Below are 20,493 nucleotides of genomic sequence, written 5' to 3'. Positions count from 1 at the left end.
GCAACACAGCGTGAGATTATGACAGCTCCGGCAACATGTGTTGTAGCTGCAAGTATTTATAATGTTCTGAATAAAGATTTAATGTAGAGCTGTGGAATAATGTTTTGAAGCACTATTGGTACATTTTGCAAATTTAAATCAAACTTTTTTTTCCCCCCTTAGGTATGGACTTCATGGAGGATCGGGGGCAAAACGACACATGACAACCCGTTCATGAACTCAATCAAGTTTCTCTTGTTGATCGAATATATAAAGGAAGATGGGGTTATCATTTTTTCATTTGATTGTCACATTTGTGGCTGTTCGTATCATCCAATGCCAAACCCTTTGCGATAGGCAGGATTCACCGGAATGGCACCCTCAAAAACACACTATCCAAGTTAACTGGACTTTGATTGGAAATCTTTGTAACAGTGCATCGGAATGCTGGAGTTCTCACGGGGGAAACGAACTGAGTAAGCACCCTTCCAACTTCCCACAGATATGCCCACTTCAGCTGCAACTTGGAGACAAGCTGCTGATGTCTGCTGATGAAACATTCAAGTCATACGGCATCAAACTTTTCAATGTGTCAAAAGACAGTTTTGAAAGTTGTTCCATAAATGGAGATCTCCTGTTCCCCCACATTTTAAAGGAAAACGAAGAAGTTGAGGCGAAGTGGATCACACCAGGTCATCATTACTTCATTGCTGCTCATGAAGGTGACACACAGCTGTGCCAGCTTGGTTTGAGGCTCAATGTGTCGGTTAAAACACATCTTTGCCAGCCCTCTCCGTTTCTCCGCCTTTGTTCCGGTAACGGTGTTTGCCAGACAAGTTTTCTGGAAGGAGCATACCACTGTCGATGCCACCACCATTACTCTGGGAGATTTTGTGAGAAGTTTGATTCTTGTTTGGAAAATCCTTGTCAAAACAAAGGAGTCTGCTTGAGCAATGGATCTACAGATCCAAATAAAAGGACATATAAATGTCTTTGCCCTCCTCATTTTACAGGTACGAATTGCTGCAACACACCAAAAAAGTTTAATAAAATGTTTTCATTTTTTAAATTAAAATATAGAGTTTAAATGGTGACTGTCTATTTGTTTTTTGCAATTTATGAACACATGGATGTCAAAACATAACTGACAACTCTATATAAGTTAAGTAAATGTGTGCATGCCAACAGAACTACACCTGCTTGTTCATCTGAGTATTCATTTTCTGCTCTTTTCTGTGTTGCAGGACCAAACTGCTCAGAAATAGTTGGGAAGGCGAACTGTGTCAGAGTATGTGAGAATGGGACATGCGTTCAGATGTCGCCTACTTCCTTTAAATGCATCTGCGGTAGTGGATTCTCTGGTAAGCAGGATTTTTTTCGAACTTGTTTGTAGTGAAACAGGCCATAAATAGATTACAAGTCACAGAGACCAAGGTGTAGCCCCTTCTGTCTAAACATTTGAATGACCCACAATCGGGCTGGAAAAGTCTTAGAAATACCTTGCACATCAAAGAGTGGAGACAAAAAAATCAGTTTCCACAGTTTCTATTTCATTTGCTTGAAAGGAGGAACTATCTTTGGAAACTATCAATACTACAGAAGTAATAAATCTTATAAAGATCCGCATCTCACGAGTCATAAACTTCATTGTAATATACAGAGCAGCCACAGTAAGTCAAACACTTTAAATCACAACCACTGATGTGCCACTGTAAAGCACCTCAGGTAAAGTGTTTCCTAACTGAGCGTGTCGGCGTTAATAAACAAAGGATTACAACAGTCTGTTCAAATATAATTTGCAATGTATTGTTTCTTGGCGTTGACATGCATATGCATCTCTGAACAAACCATTCACACTGGCCTGCATAGACTGAATAGGCTGGATGCTTACGAGTGAAAATAGGATAATATTTTCATCAGCGGAACATTGGAACATTGCTGCATCAATCATGATTAATCCTCATTCACATCATTGAGGTAACTCGATGATCACCGCACACAGTTTTTAAGACTTGGATACTCTTCAAGCTGCCCTGAATACCACTATCTGCAGGAACAGCAAGCCTGCTATGAACTTTCTGGAATAAGCCCTCCAGGTGGTTCTTTACAATGATTCATTGTTTTGTCTGCAGCACACTTTGTCTTGGCAGCATTTTTGAACCATTGTAGTTTTATTTTTCTTTTGAGTCCAACTCATGCTTTCAGCTTATTATTTTTGGAGATATGGTTTCAAGGTTGTTTGCAGCATTCGGTGGCATCCTTGTATTCAAGACCAGATTAGGGCAGTGCAGTGGAGAAAGAAAGTATTTTTCTTGTGCTAAGCCAAGACCCAAGGGGTGGAATGTGATAGATACCATTTGTATGTCTGTCTGTTGACTTGGAGAGGAGGTGAAGCATGGGTGGAAGAAAAAAGCCATACAATTAGGTGTGTTTGGATCCCACTTGTCATCAAAGTTAAAAAGCAAAATGTTGGTGGGATTTTGGTGGAGAAGAATCTTTCAGAGGATGCCCTAGTTTACTTCTGTTTCGGTACAGACAAGGTAATAGGAATTGCACTGTATTTCCTACATGTATTAAAATAAATACCTTGTTTGCTATCCGTCCATTTTCCAAACCCACTCAATCCTCTTCAGGGTCAAAAGGTTACTGGAACCTTTTCCAGCCAGTCCATCGCAAGGCCTTGTTTGTTTGTTTTTTAAATTAGGTATAAAATGCCTAGTTTAATATCTGTGTATAGTAACTTTGTCCTTTTACATGTTATTTTGCATTGAAAAATGACTTTAGACTTTATGCAATTTTCCCTATGTCTATGCAATATAGCCTTAAAAGAGCTGACAGTAATATGTAATAACAAAAAACTCTTGAGTAGCAAATGCATCCCTTTTCCATTTTACTGTGGAACATTTATTGAATTAATTTCATTTCAACTGCTTTCTTGAGCAAATAGACTTATTTGGACGTGTTTGCATAGTCATGGTGTCCTGTTGTCCTATCAGCTTCTTGGGAGTTCTTTGGAGCTTGTGCTTCTTCCACCTCCTCGCTACCGTTGGCTCATTAATCAAGTGGATGTTAGTGGCTGCCTCAGTGCTGGCTGCCCTCATAGGCCAAAGCCTATGTGCACGGAATAATGAGTGGAACTCATGGGATGCTTCAAATGAGATTTTCTTTTGAATAGATTTTCCTCTGCACTACTTCCAGAGTATCTGTTCTAAGGTAATACCTTAGTCAAAGGGTAATTTTCAGTTAGCATAAGGCAATAATTCTTTTGCATTTGTCTGCAGTAATGCCAGATTTTGAAAGTTTAATATTTACAGCAAATGCTTTCCTTATGGACAAATGAGTTACTCGTTGACACAGATTTAATTTTTTTGTGTGTTTTATTTGGACGTAGTTCATAATTCTCCATGATTACGGAGTAGGGATAGTGAAATACAGATCTGAATGGCTGTTAGCAAAAAAAAAAAAAACTTTTTTATTTTTATGTTTAAAAAAAAAAAAATTTAATGAGCATGATGAATGGAGATCTTAGAATTAGTCCAGCTTTTTGTGAACCAGTTCTGGAATGAGCTGAGGCAAACGTGAAACCTGGACTTGTATGCTAAAGATTGATGCCCACAGAGGAAGCAGCGTAGAGCCTCTGGGACGTGAGCACTTGTATCAGCAAGGGGATTAAAAGAAATATGCAAAGACAGTCACTGGAAAGATAAATGTGTAGGCACCATGTGAAGAACACAAAAAATGAAAACCCTCACTGGGGAATAACATCAAATTTTATTCACCTTGAACTTGCAGTGAATTCCGTCTAATTTTATCCTTTGCACACAATGTCACTGCAGCATTACCCTGCTTGTGGTTAAGCCGCAGCGGGTTTAAGTGTTGCGGTCTCACAACATTTATAAAAAATAAATAAAAAAATACAGAAAAATGAAGCTACTGGCTGCTGCTTAGTTGAAAATTACTTTATCTGAAAATGCTTACGGTATGAAAAGATCTGCAGCAGCAACTACTTACTTTACAGTTCAGTGAGAATCCTCTGTGAAAATCATTTGTAAACCTTTGTGATGACTTTTATATTTTTACTGTGTTCAGTACAGGCATATTGATTTCTTTTTCATTTGGTCTGCATACACAATCAAATGGTAATCTGGTCTTTCAATCCAGTCTAAGCGTTTTCAGCCTGGAGTCATTTTAACACATGGGTGCAAACACAACAGCAGAAAAAAAACAAAAAAGCACACAATGGAACCGAATACTGAAACAAATGCTAGACCTATTTTTCGTACATTTTTTAAACTGTCACTTAAATAGGATTGTAAATTGAACTTAAACAGTAATAGAAGATTTAAGTTTACAAGTATTAACTGTTTCTTTCAATGGTTTTTAGATATGTCAAGGAAATTATATGTATAGTAACCTTAACAAAACGTTAGGAATACTGGGCAACGATTTTTTTATTTTCCAATTTTTAGCAGTGTAGCTGCTGTGTTGAACCAACATTCATACTTGTATCAAAATAACTCAGAGATAATCCTGTGAAGGGGAAAAAAAGCCACTTAAACCTTATAACTTTACCAGTATAGAAGCTAGGGATTTGTAAAAGGTGGCAGTGAGTCTTTCACAAAGCTGTAGGGGAGTTTAGCTTTGTAAAATGTTTGTGTTCACATCACGTTGTCAAACTGGTGTTTGCAGTGTGTCAGGTCATACCTAACAGGTCACACCTAACACACATCCCTCAGTATGTTTCTGAGTAAAATTTTGAACTCTATTACTTAGAATTTAAAATCGTAAAGCAGCCCCAGACGATTACAAAACCCCTATCATGTGCATCAACTGGTATGTTGTTATATTTTTAAACAAATATTAAATTTGAGTTTAAGCTCTCATAGTGCATTATCTTCAAAAAGAATAAACATTTTTTTAGTCAAATGAGAATCTTTTTTTTTTTCTCCTTTCTTTTGATTTCATGTCAATGATTTGTGGGTTTTTTTTGGTTGATGATGAGATTTACCTCAAAGCTTTACCATGGATGCCATTGGGCTCCATTTTATTGCCAACGCTGACGGTAATTAAGGTGCATCTTAGGAGGAGGTCAGTTTTTTAACATTTGCTTGTTTGGTGTCTTCTCAAAGCTTATGCTGCCCTTTACAGTGGTGAAGTGTTTACATCACGGGTGTCAGAATCCAGGCCTCGAGGGCTGGTGTCCAACATATTTTCATTTTCCAGTTAAGGATAAGTTAAAATGAAGTTATCAACAGACTATATGCAGTGGAGTGAAGGGGGAGGGGGGTCAGCTGGGAGGAGTTGGGGTACTGTTCAGCAGGCTGACTGCAGTTGGGAAGAAGCGCTTCTTGTGGCGCGGGGTCCTGGTCCTGATGGACCGGAGCCTCTTGCCAGAGGGGAGGGGCCGAAAGAGTTCATGTCCTGGGTGAAAGGGGTCGGCTACAATCCTGGCTGCCCGCCTCCGGGTCCTGGAGATGTGCAGCTCCTGGAGAGACCTTCTCCGCTGAGTGGATGACGCGCTGCAGATTGGCCTTGTCTCTGGCCGTTGCCAGAGCCATTGGCCAGAGACAAGGCAGAGACAAACTGGGTAATATCCATCACAAGCATACAATTATAAACTCTTAGCAAGTGAAAACAACAGGTTTACACTGTTAACATGGACCACTATATCGTGTGGTTGAAATGGTTGAACATTTAAAAAAAATGCAGTTTAAAAGCACATTAAGCATTATGTTAGAAGGATTTATATAATTGTGATAAGCAATAAAACCATGAATTTATTTTGCACACTGGTAAATCTTATTTGTGGTGTCAGTCGTGGGATTTACTGCATCATTTGTTTGTTTGTTTACGTTTTTTTTTTTCTTGTTGAATAAAAGTTGACAATTATCAAGTACTGTAGAAAAAGCATCAGATGACAGGCCCATGTACATTTTGGCTTCAGCACATTGCAGCCTGAATGAAACTCGGTAATCTTTTGTTGTCTGTTTTGCAGGCCCTCCCTGTGAGAAGACGAAAGCCCCCTGTGACCCAAATCCATGCAGAGAGGGTGGTGCATGCGCAGAGAGCCCCAAAGGATTTGTATGTCATTGTTGTGAAAAATCTGGGGGCCTGCACTGCAGCACAAGGGTTGACTTTGAATGCTTGTCATATTCATGTTAGGGCAAACAAATTTGCTCAGTAGGGTTGCACGTGAGGGCTTCATTCTTCTTATTTGTTTTATCCTAGTGGGACATAAACATGAAATGGCATCTTGAAAATTAATAGTCTTGAAACCAGATCAAACAGCTTCGTTCTGAAAGTTCAGACTGCAATTATTATTTGCTGCAGAAGATGAGCTGAGGAATCAAGAGCCTATTCTTCTCCTAGCTTTTTGATTGAATGACCCTGTACATATTTAAGTGCCAGTCTGAAATAGTTCTCATCAAAACCTCGTTTTCTTAGATGCATGCTGCAATTTTCACCTTTAACTTGCAATGTTGCAATCTGCAGGGGCAGTAGTGTTTTTTTTCTTGATACTCTAGAGGATACTGTTGGAGCAATACAGTAGTCCCCGTAATTGCTTTTCTGTATAACCTTTGTTTTGGTCACTACATGTGCAATACATTGTTGACTTCAACAACATGTCTCATTTAACCAGTGTAGAGTGGATTATAAAAGGAACTTCCTTGAAATAACCCATGTTACTGCTGCAGCTAAATACAAATATTGTTCTGACTCCAAGTGGGACAAAAAAAACAAATTGTTTATTACGTTTTTGGTGTTTATATTTATTATCTATATCAAAATCTACTTAAAGTTAAATACATCTTTGCAACCTAATTTTTAGGATGATTAGAACCATATATACACAGTATATATACTGGATTTTTTTCATTTTGTAAGTAAGTAACTAAATTTTTTATATTTTAATAACCAAAGTTATTAAAGTATTTTAAAGTACCGGTAATTCAAATCAAACAAAATCTAAATCGTCAGAATGACACAAAAAAGAAATTAAAATAAGAACACATCATGTGTGGAATTTAGAAATAAAGTAACTGAATACATTTTTTTCTGACCACAAAATGCTTCAAAAGTCAGTCTTTTGCCACAATGTTGCATCACTGGCTGCCTTTAAAAACAACTCCTGTGTGTATTTCATAAGTCGTTCTTCTTCAGAAGAAAATATGTTTTGGAATGGCCTTTGGAAACAAAAAGCTATTATTCATTTTCTATTTGTTTTCTGTTTTTTTAATGGCAGCACGTACTACAGTACTGTAGTCTTAGAAAAAAGTGTCTTAGCATTCATTGGTGCTATTCTTAGCAGTTTACTGATACAGTCAGACTTATTTGTTTCAGTTCTGAGTCATCAGCCCAACTGTTTGTTAGTTTTATTCCAATAAATATAAAATATCTGCGAGAGAAATGGGTACATCTATTTATTAGTAGTCTTAAAATTAATTGTGTTTATACAAACACAAGTTGTGTTTATTGATGTGCTTTTTATTGCTGTATTTCAAGCAGGAAATTCAATAAAAAATAATTGTACCCATTTTTCAAGCATTGCTATTGAGGTAATTACAGTAAACTATGCCTTATGGCAGTTGATTGGTTTTTGTTCAGTTTCTTATGAAAAATGATTTCACCTAGTTTATTGTGAAAGTGAAACATTTTTATTATTTTTATTTTTTTTAATGTAATTTGTCAATTACATTTTTACTACAGAACAATAATATTTAAAATATAATTTTAGTTTCAATTTGAACATTGATCAATTTGCTGTTTTTCCATTCTAAAATGAATATGGTTAAATAAGTATAATTAGAAAAATAATTGAAAATTTCCCAAGTTAGTTCACACACTTGAACTTGTAAAAGTTATTAGTAAACTCACATCTTTATAGGAGTTTAAAAGGCCTTTTTTTATCAATTTAATGGCACTTTTGCTGAATTCATGCAACTGAAAATTAAATTCTCATATAGAAAATAAATAGGTTCTAAAATGATCACTTTTATTTCCATTCACCAAAAAAAGGATTGGTGTTTATTGGTGTTTGAAATGTTAAATTGAAGAAAAGGAACTCTGTTTTTAATCTAAACATTTAAAATTCAATTTTAGTTGTATAGCCCAAATTCACAACAACAGTAGTCTTAGTGGGCTTTCGTATCGGTAGTTGTAAGGTAAACATGCAATCAAAAAGAATCATAAATGCACAGAATTCAATGCTAAATACTAAATAATACTAAACTATAATTAAACAGAATAAACTAAACTGGCATCCCTGCCCTTAGACCCCCCCTTCGCGGTAAAGAAAAAGTCCTAAAAAAAACGGATTCTGGAAAAAAAGAAGAAACCTCAGGGGTTTCCAGAACTCATAGAGAAGAATTAACTTATCTAACTCTGCAGCTACATGTTTAAATAGTCCAGCAAATGATCTTCATCCAGATGAAGTTGTGGAACGGCTGGGGGTGCGAGACGAACCTGAGACAGGATCCACAGCCAGGTGTAAGAGTAGGAGCAGAGATGAGCCAGAGGCAGGACCACAGCCAGGTGTAGGAGCAGTAGTAGAGGACACGCTGCTAACAAAGAATATGTGGAGGCTTTTTTTAAAAATTATTATTAAAGTGAGACATCACTGCATTGTAGCTTTCATTGTTTTTTAAAACCTTTAATAACTTTTCCACTGATGACACAAGCTACACCGAGCTTAGGAGAGAATAACAACAGCTTTGTCAACACTCAACATTGTCAACATTTTTAGTATATTTATTACATTTTGTATTAGTTTGCTATTGTCCTGATTTATTATTTTTTATTTTACTTTAAAATATGATTAAATATCCTTTATACACGTTTAAATCCATTTCAGATTATTGCATTTGTCTGGTATTTTCTGCTTACTTGAGTTTAAAGCACAATTGAAGCACAATTTTTTTGTTCTGATCTTTTCTTAATAATACTTTTGAGATAGGAAATGTGATAGACCTTCTGTATGATCCACCCTTGATTCAGCTGACCTAATTTGCCCTTCCGTGCAGGCAACGGAGTGCATTTGTGCAGATGGTACTGTGGTCCCAGAATGCAGGAGGCAGCAGGACGCGTGCACCCCATCGCCATGCTTGAACAACGGCACCTGTGTGTCCAGGGGAACGGATTACGTCTGCAGGTGAAGCAGGACACTAATCTAATGGGGTCAGTCTGAAAGGCCCTGCTCACATCTGGCATTAACATGCATTTGCAGTGACTGGAACACTAGTGGACATTTAGCTGCGCCTTAGCAGCCATGCACCTAACATGCATGACTTATGCATTGAGATTCAATAGCTCAGACCACATTCAGGCTGATTAGCAGAGTGCATGTTTTTATGTGCTTGGCCACATTAGAGGCAGAACTGCACAAACAACATGCCTTCCTCCCCTGCATTTGTTTTGGTTTTTATATGCCTTAAGACTTTCCTATGCTGCAGTTATAGCATTAAAAACAATACGCCATGGAATCATTTATTATCTGTAAAAACTGTTTCTAACATGTTTTAGTTTTTTGGCTTTCGGCTTTATTGTTGCCTTGCACCTAAAAAGTCTACTCCAAAGCATTTATGCATTTCTTTTTCAAAATTTTCTCTCAGATTTGCACCGTTGGAGCCAAGCATTCAGCCAAGCAATTTCCATTTAGTTTTTCAGAACATTATTGCAAGTTTTGTGTTGTATTCAGACACAGTCTTGTAAAACTTCATTCGTGTCATTTCAGCTGGAAGAGGCTTTCTTCTGGCTGCTGTCATAAAGTGTAGGGGTTTCATTTAGTTTAATTGTGCGGTCATGGCTCTACCTTTTACATGCTTACTGAGGCGGCCAGGGTCTGTGGTGTAGATTTTTTTCAAGTTCATTAATTTGTCTGTACTATCATTTCTGATCTTTAGATAATTTGCTGTGACCTCTATAGATTTTATGAGTTATCATAACATTTAGCTTTGGAATTGTGTTGTTTTTTTTTTTAATTTTCCAGTTTGATGCAATTTGAAACTGCAGCTTCACTGTGACTGTTATTGATCGCAACTTTCTTTGACTTGTGTTCAGACATTTAAATTCTTCATAACAGGGAACTGCTCTACATTCCTGCTGCCGATTAAGTCATCAAGGGCTGAATACTAAATTTTCACTTTCAGATCCATTTCTTTTACGAACAGTTTAAGACTCACTCCGAAGAAAATTGTCTTTCATGGTGTTTTTAACACGTTCTTGTGGTTTTTTTCTGCCACTTCAATGGAGGACATTTATCAAGAAAATTAAGCTCAAATCGTTGTGAAACAGGAGGGGCAAAAAAAATTCCATTTAACATGAGCATATTTGTGACGTAAACAAAGCATGCTCTATTTATTTTCAGTAACATTAGACAATCTAAGTGAAGTCCGGTTTAGCTATTCTGCAATAAAGAACCATCTTTATAAAGATGACAATTCTCAAAGTTAAAAAAAAAGACCAGGGTTTATATTTGCTTTGTCAATTTTATTCTCGAAGGAGTACTTGCTGTTTTGAGATAATCATTTTGATGGTTTTGATGTCCTCTGAAAATGTCCGTTTTTCTTTTCAATAGCTTTTGCTAGGCCTGCACAATATACCGCAAATTTATCGTTATCGCGACATCAAGCTGTGCAATATGCATACCGCAAAAGATGGCGAAAATCGCAATAAATGGTTACCTTGACCCTTGTGCTATCCTAGGCACTTTAACATTGGGAGTGGGGTCATCTAGACCCACTAGACAGTGCTCTGAACCTTTTTTCTTCAATGATTTGTGATCTTCACTGGTGTCCATGGATTACATGAAATCTTTCCACTTTTATCCACCTTTGTCATGGTAGGGAGAACACGTCAAAGTAAGGGGGGGGGGTCATCTAAGATAGCACAAGGGTTAAATGTGCTAAAACAAACTCATGACAGCTTGAAATATTGAATAAATGAAATAAATCCCTTTATGTATTTAACCAATCGGAAGGACCCGTTTACGTTGTTGATCAATCAGATGAGCCCTTTTATGTTTGATGTTTGCCTCTTATGTCGACAAGGGTCATTTGGAGTATAATTTTTATACTGTTGCATTGAAATGGAAATGATGTTTTTGGTTGGTTTGATATTTGTTTATATACCGCAAATTATATCGTTATCGCAATATTAATCACCAATATCGCATATCGCGAGTTTTCCTCATATCGTGCAGCCCTAGCTTTTGCTAAAAGTAGTTATGTTTTTGCTGTTTTTATACATATTTGTTACAACATTTTATAAAACACAAAATGAAAAATTGTCATGACCCAGTACTGTGGTTTATTAACATGTTTTTCTAAATTTTTAGGGTTCATTTAATCAGGTTGCTTTTTAATTGTATGATTTTATGCTTTTTTATGTTTAATAAATCCCCAAAAAGTTTTTAGAAATCTGCAGTAGGAAACTTATATTAAGAAAAAACATTAACTATCTTAAACGCATTTATCATGTTGGAATTTTGATAAATTCTAAATTTAGTTTGTGTTTTCTGATAGAATCTCATCTTTCCTGATGTGCTAACTCCAACCACTTAACAATCCAGGTCAAGGGAGAGTGTGAAAAACCTCCTTCAATCAGTTCTGTGTCACAATAAGTTCAGGTGGTAAACTAAATTACAGTCCTGTTTGTCTTATTAGGGGAAACAATGGCGTGTGGCCCTGGTGCTTATGGTTCAGGATGAATTGATTTTGATGACACTGACCTCCTCTCAACAGATGTCTGAGTGGCTTTTCTGGAAGAAACTGTGAAGAAATAATTGACTACTGCAGGCAGCTCAATATCATCTGCCTAAATGAGGGATTGTGCTTGAGTGTAATTGGCGGACACCAGGTGGGTAATTCACTCTTTGTAGGTGCGAGGAAACACTCGACAAAAATGACATGCCAAATTTCTGAATGAGAGCTTCAATGTGGACAATAAAACCCAGTGTTGGTTCACTTACAAGAAGAGCACTGCTTACAGTAAATCCTTTGTTTCAGTAAAAACTGGCATAGAGAATTCATTTATTTATTTATGTCATAAAGGCAAGTTGATAGCCACTTTATTTTTTATTGAATTGCAACCTAATTCAACATGAAGTGCAACTGGTCCACTGCACAAAACTAAAAATAAAAGTTTTCATAACCTGTTTAAATGTCCTTCTTTCTCTTCTTTCCCAGAAATCTACAGGAGAAAAAAAAACATCTCATACATATACATACATATATATATATATATATATATATATATATATATATATATATATATATATATATATATATATATATATATATATATATATATATATATATATATAAAATATTTATTTATTTATTTGGGGGAGCAGTGGGATCTTTTATGGAAGAGAGAAAAGCCACAATTTATGTAGATAAAAGAAAATATTTTCAATTTGAAAAAATAAAAAATTAAAATAAAAAACAACAACAGTATACTTGTAAAAAAAAAACTGTCAGGTGCTGTCAATATTTTGGGAGAAGTGGTTTTTGGCCGATAGATTACAAGGGAATTAATTCTGACAAGCATTTTACTAACACATAGAAATATGAATGAAATTATTTTCTTTTCTAATTCTTTCAGAATTGAATTTGTTTTCATTTGAAAATCTGTCAATATTTTAATATCTAATTGTTTTTTGCTTTGTAGAAACTTTCCGTAAGATCCAAAGCAAACAGACACATCAGTTGCACACATTTGTGATGAGCTTTTTGATTTTTGTTAAGAAGCTGTATTATCCTTGGTTATTAATTAACTTTTTTTTTATTTAAACAAATCTTTAAATGAAATAAATACTAGATCAGTCATTCAAATCTATCCCATTAACCATTGTGTTCTCTCACTTGGGTTTTGGTGTAATGTCCCTCTACATTTCTCAGTTGTCATAAATGTTTCCTTTTTTTAATTCAAAACCTAATGCTCCTGATTATTTTCAGTTTTTTTCCAGTAAACCTCCAAAGATGAATCTCATCTAATACTTGCTTTTAGACACTTTGTCTCGTTAAGTGCTCACATGGGTTGGGTATGATGAAAAGCTGTTATTGAAAATGACCCTTTTTCCTTTTGCTTTTTGTTTTCTTCCTGTTTTTCTTTGGCCTTTCCACGTCTTACTGAACATAAAATAGAAATTTATTAGTTGGTGCTTTTACTATCCATGTGTTATTCAAAAGCTGAATCACTTTTACATTTTTTATTTAAAAACTAATACAATAACTTGTTTTGATCTCTTTTTAGGTGAGAAACATGTTTTTTTTTTTACCTTGTAGGGTAAATTCCAATTTTCTTTATTCTATTAGTCTACAGTTTATAGTTCTGGGTTTAATCTGCTCAGTGATTCCTCATAATAGATGATTTTTTTTCTTTCCTTTTAACTTCTCAAAACATTTTCCCATTCCTTTTTCTAAGAACGAAAGGAGTATAAATCACATGAAGACAAGCAGATTTAACATTAAAGTGTCAAAGTAAAGTCATGTGTTATATCTAAGGGCATTCTGTCATTACAGAAAAACAACCTTTTTTATTTGAGGGCAACACCAGTATTTATTCACTTGTGCCTACAGTAGAAAGCTGCCAGACCACTTAAAACATAAAGGCAGAAATGCTCAAAGTAATAGTTCAATGTGAATATGTAAATGAATCTAAGCTAATGTGAATCTAAGCTATGCAGTGTTCAGCTGGTGCAGAAAAAACTTAAAAACCAACCAAACAAAAGGACAAAGTTTTGTGTTCCTGTACCGCCTGTCCGCTGTGTATTGCTATCCATGATGCATTAACTGATCATGTGACACTATGCCATATCCCTGCAGTGCGTTTGTGGCCCTGGATGGATTGGAGAGCTTTGTCAACATGTTGGTGATGCCTGCGCCATGGGAACAAACAGCTGTTTGAATGGAGCCACATGCATCACAATGAGCCAGCCAACATCTCCCCCACAGTACACCTGTAAATGTCTACCTGGTTTCATAGGTGAGATGGTTTCAGTATCAACTTACCGGTCACACTTTGTCTCTGTTTTGCTGTATTGTGGTTTATTTTTTGTTAGGATAAACAAAAAATAAAGCATGCAGTGAGACTTAAGGAGCGTGGGTTTTCAAATTCTGCCAACATTTGTGTGCAATGTATAAGTAAAGTGATGTAAAGAAAGAGGCATATAGAGTAAGTGCACAATATTTTGTCCAAATAACTGTTTACCTGTTCAAAACTTTTAACAATATGCATCAAAGAAGTCAAGCAAATAGAATATGTATCTAAATTGAAGTATATGCATAAAATAAAATGCAAAAACAAGAAAAAGAACATTGGTCTTTGTTGAAATTAAGTTTGATTTGATCAAAGGGAGAAAATGGATCAGTTGATTTTAACATTGTTTTAACAATCAGATAGATTAAATAAATAAAAAAGCAAAAACATAAAATAACGTTTGTGGAAAAGTTGTATTCTATGCGGTTTTCAGGGTAACAGTGCTCTATAGGAATACCAGCGGGCTGACGCAGACAGCTCTCTGACAGCTGCAGCTGCTGGCTTCTCTAACTGCAGAGAGGAGTGCACTCAGAGAGGAGTGCTGCAGAAGCCAACGCTTGGGTTTTGTCTTCAAAATTTCTGCTGCAAATCATTTGGGTCTTAAAAAGGATTTGACACTTTCTTTAAAAACAGAATCACCCAGTTGGCAGTGACAGGAGGGAAATAAGGCACATCGTCCAGCACACATCCTCATCCAGCTTAATTTTATAGGTAAAATTAATGCATTCAATGCCAGGAAACTGCTCAAATTTGATTTTTTTGAAACATTTGGAATCTAAACTAAAATGTATTATGACTAAAAAAACAAACAAACCCATTTTAGGTTAAAAATAGAAAGTCAGTTACATTTTCAGACCTGATCATTTTTAGCTACAATAAAGCTTGTCGTCTTTTTTTTACACAAAATTTCCATCATTTGGATTACATTTTTTTTTTGTTAGTAGTGAATTACAAAACCTGGTTAAAATTTAAATGCAAATTAAGTAATTATCATAATCATGGTTTTAGGAGACTTTTGCATCATATTGTTTTTAGGCATGCAAAAGTGACTGTGATGTAGCTCTTCTGTTTTAATTCAAGTCCAATATTTGTACCGGTAGACAAAAAAACATGCAAACTGACTTTCAGATAACAATAGTTTTTCCAAACACTGCAATGCGTTTAGCAAGCTTAGTTTATTTGTGGTTTCCAGCTTATTTTGTAATCCATAATTACTCCAAGGAACTCAATTTCAGTCACTCTCTCCAAAACAAGATTATCAATAGTAACTTTTAGTTCTAAATCTGCAGAAACATGCTGATTTCCAAAAATCATGAATTTAGTTTTGTTAACATTGAGTAAGAGTTTATTTATGTCGAACCATTGTTTTAGTTTCCCTAGCTCTGTATTTACTTTTTTTACAACTTCCCTGATATTCTCCCCTGTACATACTATACTTGTGTCATCGGCATATAAAAAGTATCTGAGTGTTTTTGAAACCATGTGTATGCTGTGTAGATACATGATGAACAGTGCTGGACCTAATATTGACCCTTGTGGTACTCCACAGCTTAATTTTAGCCGGGATGATTTACAATTTTCCAGTTGTACAAGTTGCTGCCTGTTTTTAATGTAACGGTTTAACCAATTTAATGCCAGTTCTCGTATTCCATATCTTACCAGTTTGTTTGCTAAAATGTTATGATCATTAGTGTCAAAAACCTTTTTCAGATCCATGAACACTCCTACTGTGAAATATGAACTGTGAACTTATAATTTCTTCAGTTAATTGACTATTTGCCATGGATGTTGATCTATTTTTTTCTGAAACCATATTGATCGTCGGTAATTAGTTTGTTTCTTAACAAAATTTTCCAGCCTTGTAAGAAATACATTTTTAAGTATTTCTATAATCAGCAGAGTAAAGACACTAGACTGTAAGTTGTTAGACATCTAGATAATTAAGAAATTAGATGTTTGTTGGTTTTTTTTTAAAAGAACATGTTAAAGCTTCAACATTAAAAATTATGTATTTTACTTCAGCAACCCCTCAATAACTGATGAAAATCTTTTTTTTCATCTTAGTTATTTGTGTCTTAGAAATAAATAAGAGATGCAGAAAAAGAAAAAGTCTATTTTAAATTTGAAATTTATTTAGAGACTCCACTATTAAGTATGACAGGTTGGTACCTGTCAACATTTTCTTAGATTTTATTTCTAATTTTCTGTATACATACACTGCAAAAAGCCTCCCTAGAAATCAGTGGGAAAAAAAATTGAAATTTTTTTACAAAAAATCTGTCAATGGGGTCATTTACCATGATTTTAAGAAAAAAGCATATTTTTTTCATGATTATTTTGCTATAGAAAAACTTTCTGGGTTAAGACAGACAGTTTTTAATGAACACTCATTTTGAAGTGCTCACATTTGCTTTCAACTTTTAGTATTTCCTTAACTAGAGAGTATTGTCTTTTGTCTGAAAACAAATTGGTTATGATTAAAGCGGATATTTTTGCAGCTTCTCCGTGTAACCATGAATTTCTATTTTTCTGTATACGTAATGACCTGTTGCGGCTACAGCCTTTGCAAAATCAATCATGTTGTTTCTTCTGTAGGATGAGTTCGCTGCTGTCAAAAAGGCTACATGTCTGTGGTGCTCTGTTATTGATGATAAGACATTTTAAATGAATTGCTGACATGTGAACAGGCCCACCCCCCCAACCCCAACCACAGCGGTGGAACCAGCAGCTGCTGAAGCAGCTGAGCATCCAGCATGGCTTTTTTCCCCCAAATAACCTGAGTCCACAGCCTCATCTGCTATGACAAAATTGGTTATTTACTGTCCATTTACCGTAGTGGAAGCCTGGCCAATTCAATCAAAAATCTTTTTTCTTTTTAAACAGAAGGTTTAAACACTGATGTCCTTGATGCAATCTTTGTTTGTAAAATTAAAATGAAGCTTTGAAATTATGCTAGATTGAAGAAAATCCTCTTTCATCAGCTATTTTTAGCAAGTTTTTAAAATGAAATAGGAGTTTAAAATATTTACAACACAAATCAGAAATCACTTTTTTTTTTATTCAATTAATGGTAGGTGAATTTAGATTCATATTTGGCAAAAAGAGAGCAATAGAGTAAAGCTTTTTAATGTGTATCATGCTATTTTTATAGTTGTGACTGGGAAATTGTTTTTGCATCGATTATTTCTTTTCTTTTGGCAAGAAAAAGAAAAGTGATAAGTGACAAATATTTTGTGCTTTTACAAGAAAATTGTAAACTATTAAAGCTGTTAATTGTCTTTTTTCACTTCCTTTTCCAGGAACAATGTGTGAGATAGAGATCTATGAGTGTGATTCCAGCCCTTGTCAGCACAATGGTACCTGCTATGACTTGGTTGGAGACTATGAGTGCCAGTGCCCTGCAGGTAAACACCGCCTTAAAAATGTTTCAGCCCAGTTCCATTGATGACTTTTATCATGTTGCTTTGTAACTTTTAATTAAGTTCAATCTATTTGGTCTTTGTTTGGTCTTGGTCTCTATTTGGTATTTTTTCCACTGTGTTTAAAACATTCTTTATAATGTTGTCTTCTCTGGCACTTGCAGAGATTAACATTTGCTGGGTAGGGTCCTCAACTATGTCACATACTATTTTTTTATAACCAATATGATTTCTCCTTTTTTTTTGTGTTTTCCAATTAAACTTTGCAATTAGGGTTTGTTAAATTCAAAATATTTGAAGAAAGCTCTCAGATTCCTTCATTATAAAACCATAAGTTATCAGGAATGGCCATTATGGTGAGTCTTCCTCCCAGCATGCAGCTGATTAGACTCCATGCTCCATTGTGCATTACAAAGAAAATGAGTAGCAGCCAGAGTCTTTAGCATATTATTTGCTGTGCCAGTTTGGAGTCTTGGCTCATGATTGACAGTTGAGAAAAATCTGCAAGCACAATGTCAGAGCTCAAAATTACAACCTAATGGTGAAAATATTATGAAATAACAATCCTAATAAGGGGATTTTTTCCATAATTGCTTATTGTAACCCCCTGGCAGAGTTTGATTTACATTCACTGAATGTAAACTGAAGGACGATGAGCCGATGGTTACTGGTGTTGGCATGGCCTAGTTTGAGTGTCTGGCAATTGCTCTTGCTTGCTGAACTGGAACATTTTCCTGCATGTGGAGACCAAAGACACAAAGCATCTTGGTGTCCAGGTGTTGTTTTTTTCTCACAAGAATTTGCTGTCTTTATTTTTAGCTCCTTGTCTCAGCTGAAATTCTTTGGCCCTTCTTGGAAATGTGGAATTGACATTAGTAAAGTCCTGCTTTTCCCCACTTGTACATATAACGTGTAACATTTATGAAATCAAAGAAATGCAATTTCAGTTGCCTTTAAAAGTGGCTCTAATAGACAATGGATTTTTATCAATTAATAAACCCACACTTACCACAACATTAAGTAAAGGACAAGTAAAAAGGGGCGACAGTGGCTCAGGTGGTTGAGCGGGTCGTCCAATGATCGAAGGGTTGGCGGTTCGATCCCCGCTCCCACCAGCCAAAATGTCGTTGTGTCCTTGGGCAAGACACTTCACCCTCCTTGCCTCCAGTGTGGCTCCACTGGTGTGTGAATGCGCATGAATGATCCCGGTGATGGTCAGAGGGGCCGTAGGCGCGAACTGGCAGCCACGCCTCTGTCAGTCTGCCCCAGGGCAGCTGTGGCTACAACCGTAGCTTACCATCACCAAGTATGAATGAGGAGTGAATGAATAATGGACATAATGTAAGCGCTTTGGGTGTCTTGAAAAGCGCAGAAAAATCCAATCCATTATTATTATTTAAGTATCTGTACCTTAAAAGACTTCATGTGTCTGGCTGCAGTGGAAGTACAGTTCTATGTTTAACAATAAAGACAGGATGCATAAAGTACTAAAAGACTAGTACAGTTACATAATGGTAATCTCTAATGACATCTGACCTTGCACATTTGAACTAGCTTCAAAATCGAGATAAAATGATCATCTAATGAGCTGGCAGGTCCTAACCCTTTATGTTCAATGTGGTTTCCATGTCAGTTACTTTGGAGGCAACAAAATTATTTGGCAATCACCCATCGTGCAAATTCCGTCCCCTAAAAATATGAAAAAGGTTTGCAATGTTCATCATAGATACAAGTCCAACTGTGAGATAAAGAACGTAAGGTAAATTCAAGTGAATGACGTATTTAGGACCTTCACAGATTATCATTAAGGGAGATTATTTCTCCTTAAAGAAGCGTTTCTATCCTCCACTTATGACCTGTATTGATGGCACCTGTTCAAACTGGTTATCTGTATAACAACACCTGGTCCACACTCTTAATCGATTAGACTGCAACCTCTGAGATGCTCCCAAGAACAACATACCCTCTATGGAGCACGGGGGTGGAAACATCATGATTTGGAGCTGCTTTTCTTCAAAGGGGTCAGGACGACTGATCCTTGTTATGTATAGAATCACTAGGGCCCAAAATGGTGAAATTGTTGGTAGAAACCTCCTTCATTCAGTGAGAGCATTGAGGATAAAACATAGCTGGATCTTCCAGCTTGACAATGATCCCAAACACACCGCCCTGGAAACTAAGGAGTCCTTCAATCAATCTTTATTTATATAGTACTTTTCATACTTGGTAACAGAAAGTGCTGTACATCAAAAGTGGCTATTTAAAAAAATATGTCAATGTTCTGGAGTGGTCTAGAGTCTAGACTGTCTCTTAACCTCAATCCTATAGAGAATCTGTGGAGAGAGTTGAAGGTCTGTGTTGCCCAGCAACAGCACCAAAACATCTCATCTCTTGATAGGGTCTGCATGGAAGAATGGACCAAAACGGCAGCAACAATGTGAAATCCTGCTGAAGACCTATAGGATTACACCTTTCTCAACTTTATATTATAAAATTTTGAGTTTTAAGTCATACACTGTGCTTTCCTGGATTTTTTTTTCATTCTGTTTCTCACAAATAAAGTGTATCTTTGATTAACGTTACAGACCAAATTGATCTTTTTAAGTGGGACAACTTGCAGAATGGGGGACTAACAAAACGTTTTTTGCCCCACTGAGATGTTTCTGAACATATTTTGGTTTTGTTAATACGTTTGAATAATGCAACTTCACACATAATACTGATGAACTACACAAGTTTGCTGGTCTGATGACCCTCATGCGAGAAGTTAATTGATTTAAAAAATATATTTTTTGGCAAATATATAGTAATCAAAGCAAATCTAAGTTAATTCATTCCCTCTTCAATTCCATCTTTACTGATTTTTAATATATATATATATTCTTTTAAAACTCATTTTTGGGCTTATGACAATTGGCATCTCTTTTTTTTTCTTTTTTGGTCTTTGTGGGCCAACATCTCTGTGGAGAGCAAGCTTTTATCTTTTATGATCAAAAGGAAAAGACTGCAAAGTTTTTTTTCTTTTGGGTTATTGTGTGAGAATCTCCCATCACAAATG

The 20,493-nt window shown here is 35.8% G+C and overlaps 1 protein-coding gene across 2 annotated transcripts in view; it reads left to right on the top strand.

The window, feature by feature from the left end:
• Window positions 1-20,493, top strand: part of eys (eyes shut homolog (Drosophila)) — a 207,487-nt gene that overhangs the window by 8,453 nt on the left and 178,541 nt on the right. For both annotated transcript variants that reach the window (XM_023963743.1, XM_023963742.1), the window contains exons 2-8: window positions 163-992; window positions 1,224-1,340; window positions 5,975-6,060; window positions 9,000-9,127; window positions 11,718-11,832; window positions 13,803-13,962; window positions 17,316-17,420. In XM_023963743.1, coding sequence (XP_023819511.1) covers window positions 260-992; window positions 1,224-1,340; window positions 5,975-6,060; window positions 9,000-9,127; window positions 11,718-11,832; window positions 13,803-13,962; window positions 17,316-17,420 — 1,444 coding nt within the window. In that variant the 5' untranslated portion in view covers window positions 163-259. The remainder of the gene's footprint in view (window positions 1-162; window positions 993-1,223; window positions 1,341-5,974; window positions 6,061-8,999; window positions 9,128-11,717; window positions 11,833-13,802; window positions 13,963-17,315; window positions 17,421-20,493) is intronic.

The sequence above is a fragment of the Oryzias latipes genome, chromosome 15 (assembly GCF_002234675.1).
Source record: "Oryzias latipes chromosome 15, ASM223467v1".
NCBI lineage: Eukaryota > Metazoa > Chordata > Actinopteri > Beloniformes > Adrianichthyidae > Oryzias > Oryzias latipes.
Note: the sequence above shows the minus strand (reverse complement) of the source record. Positions and strands in the feature narration are given on the sequence as shown.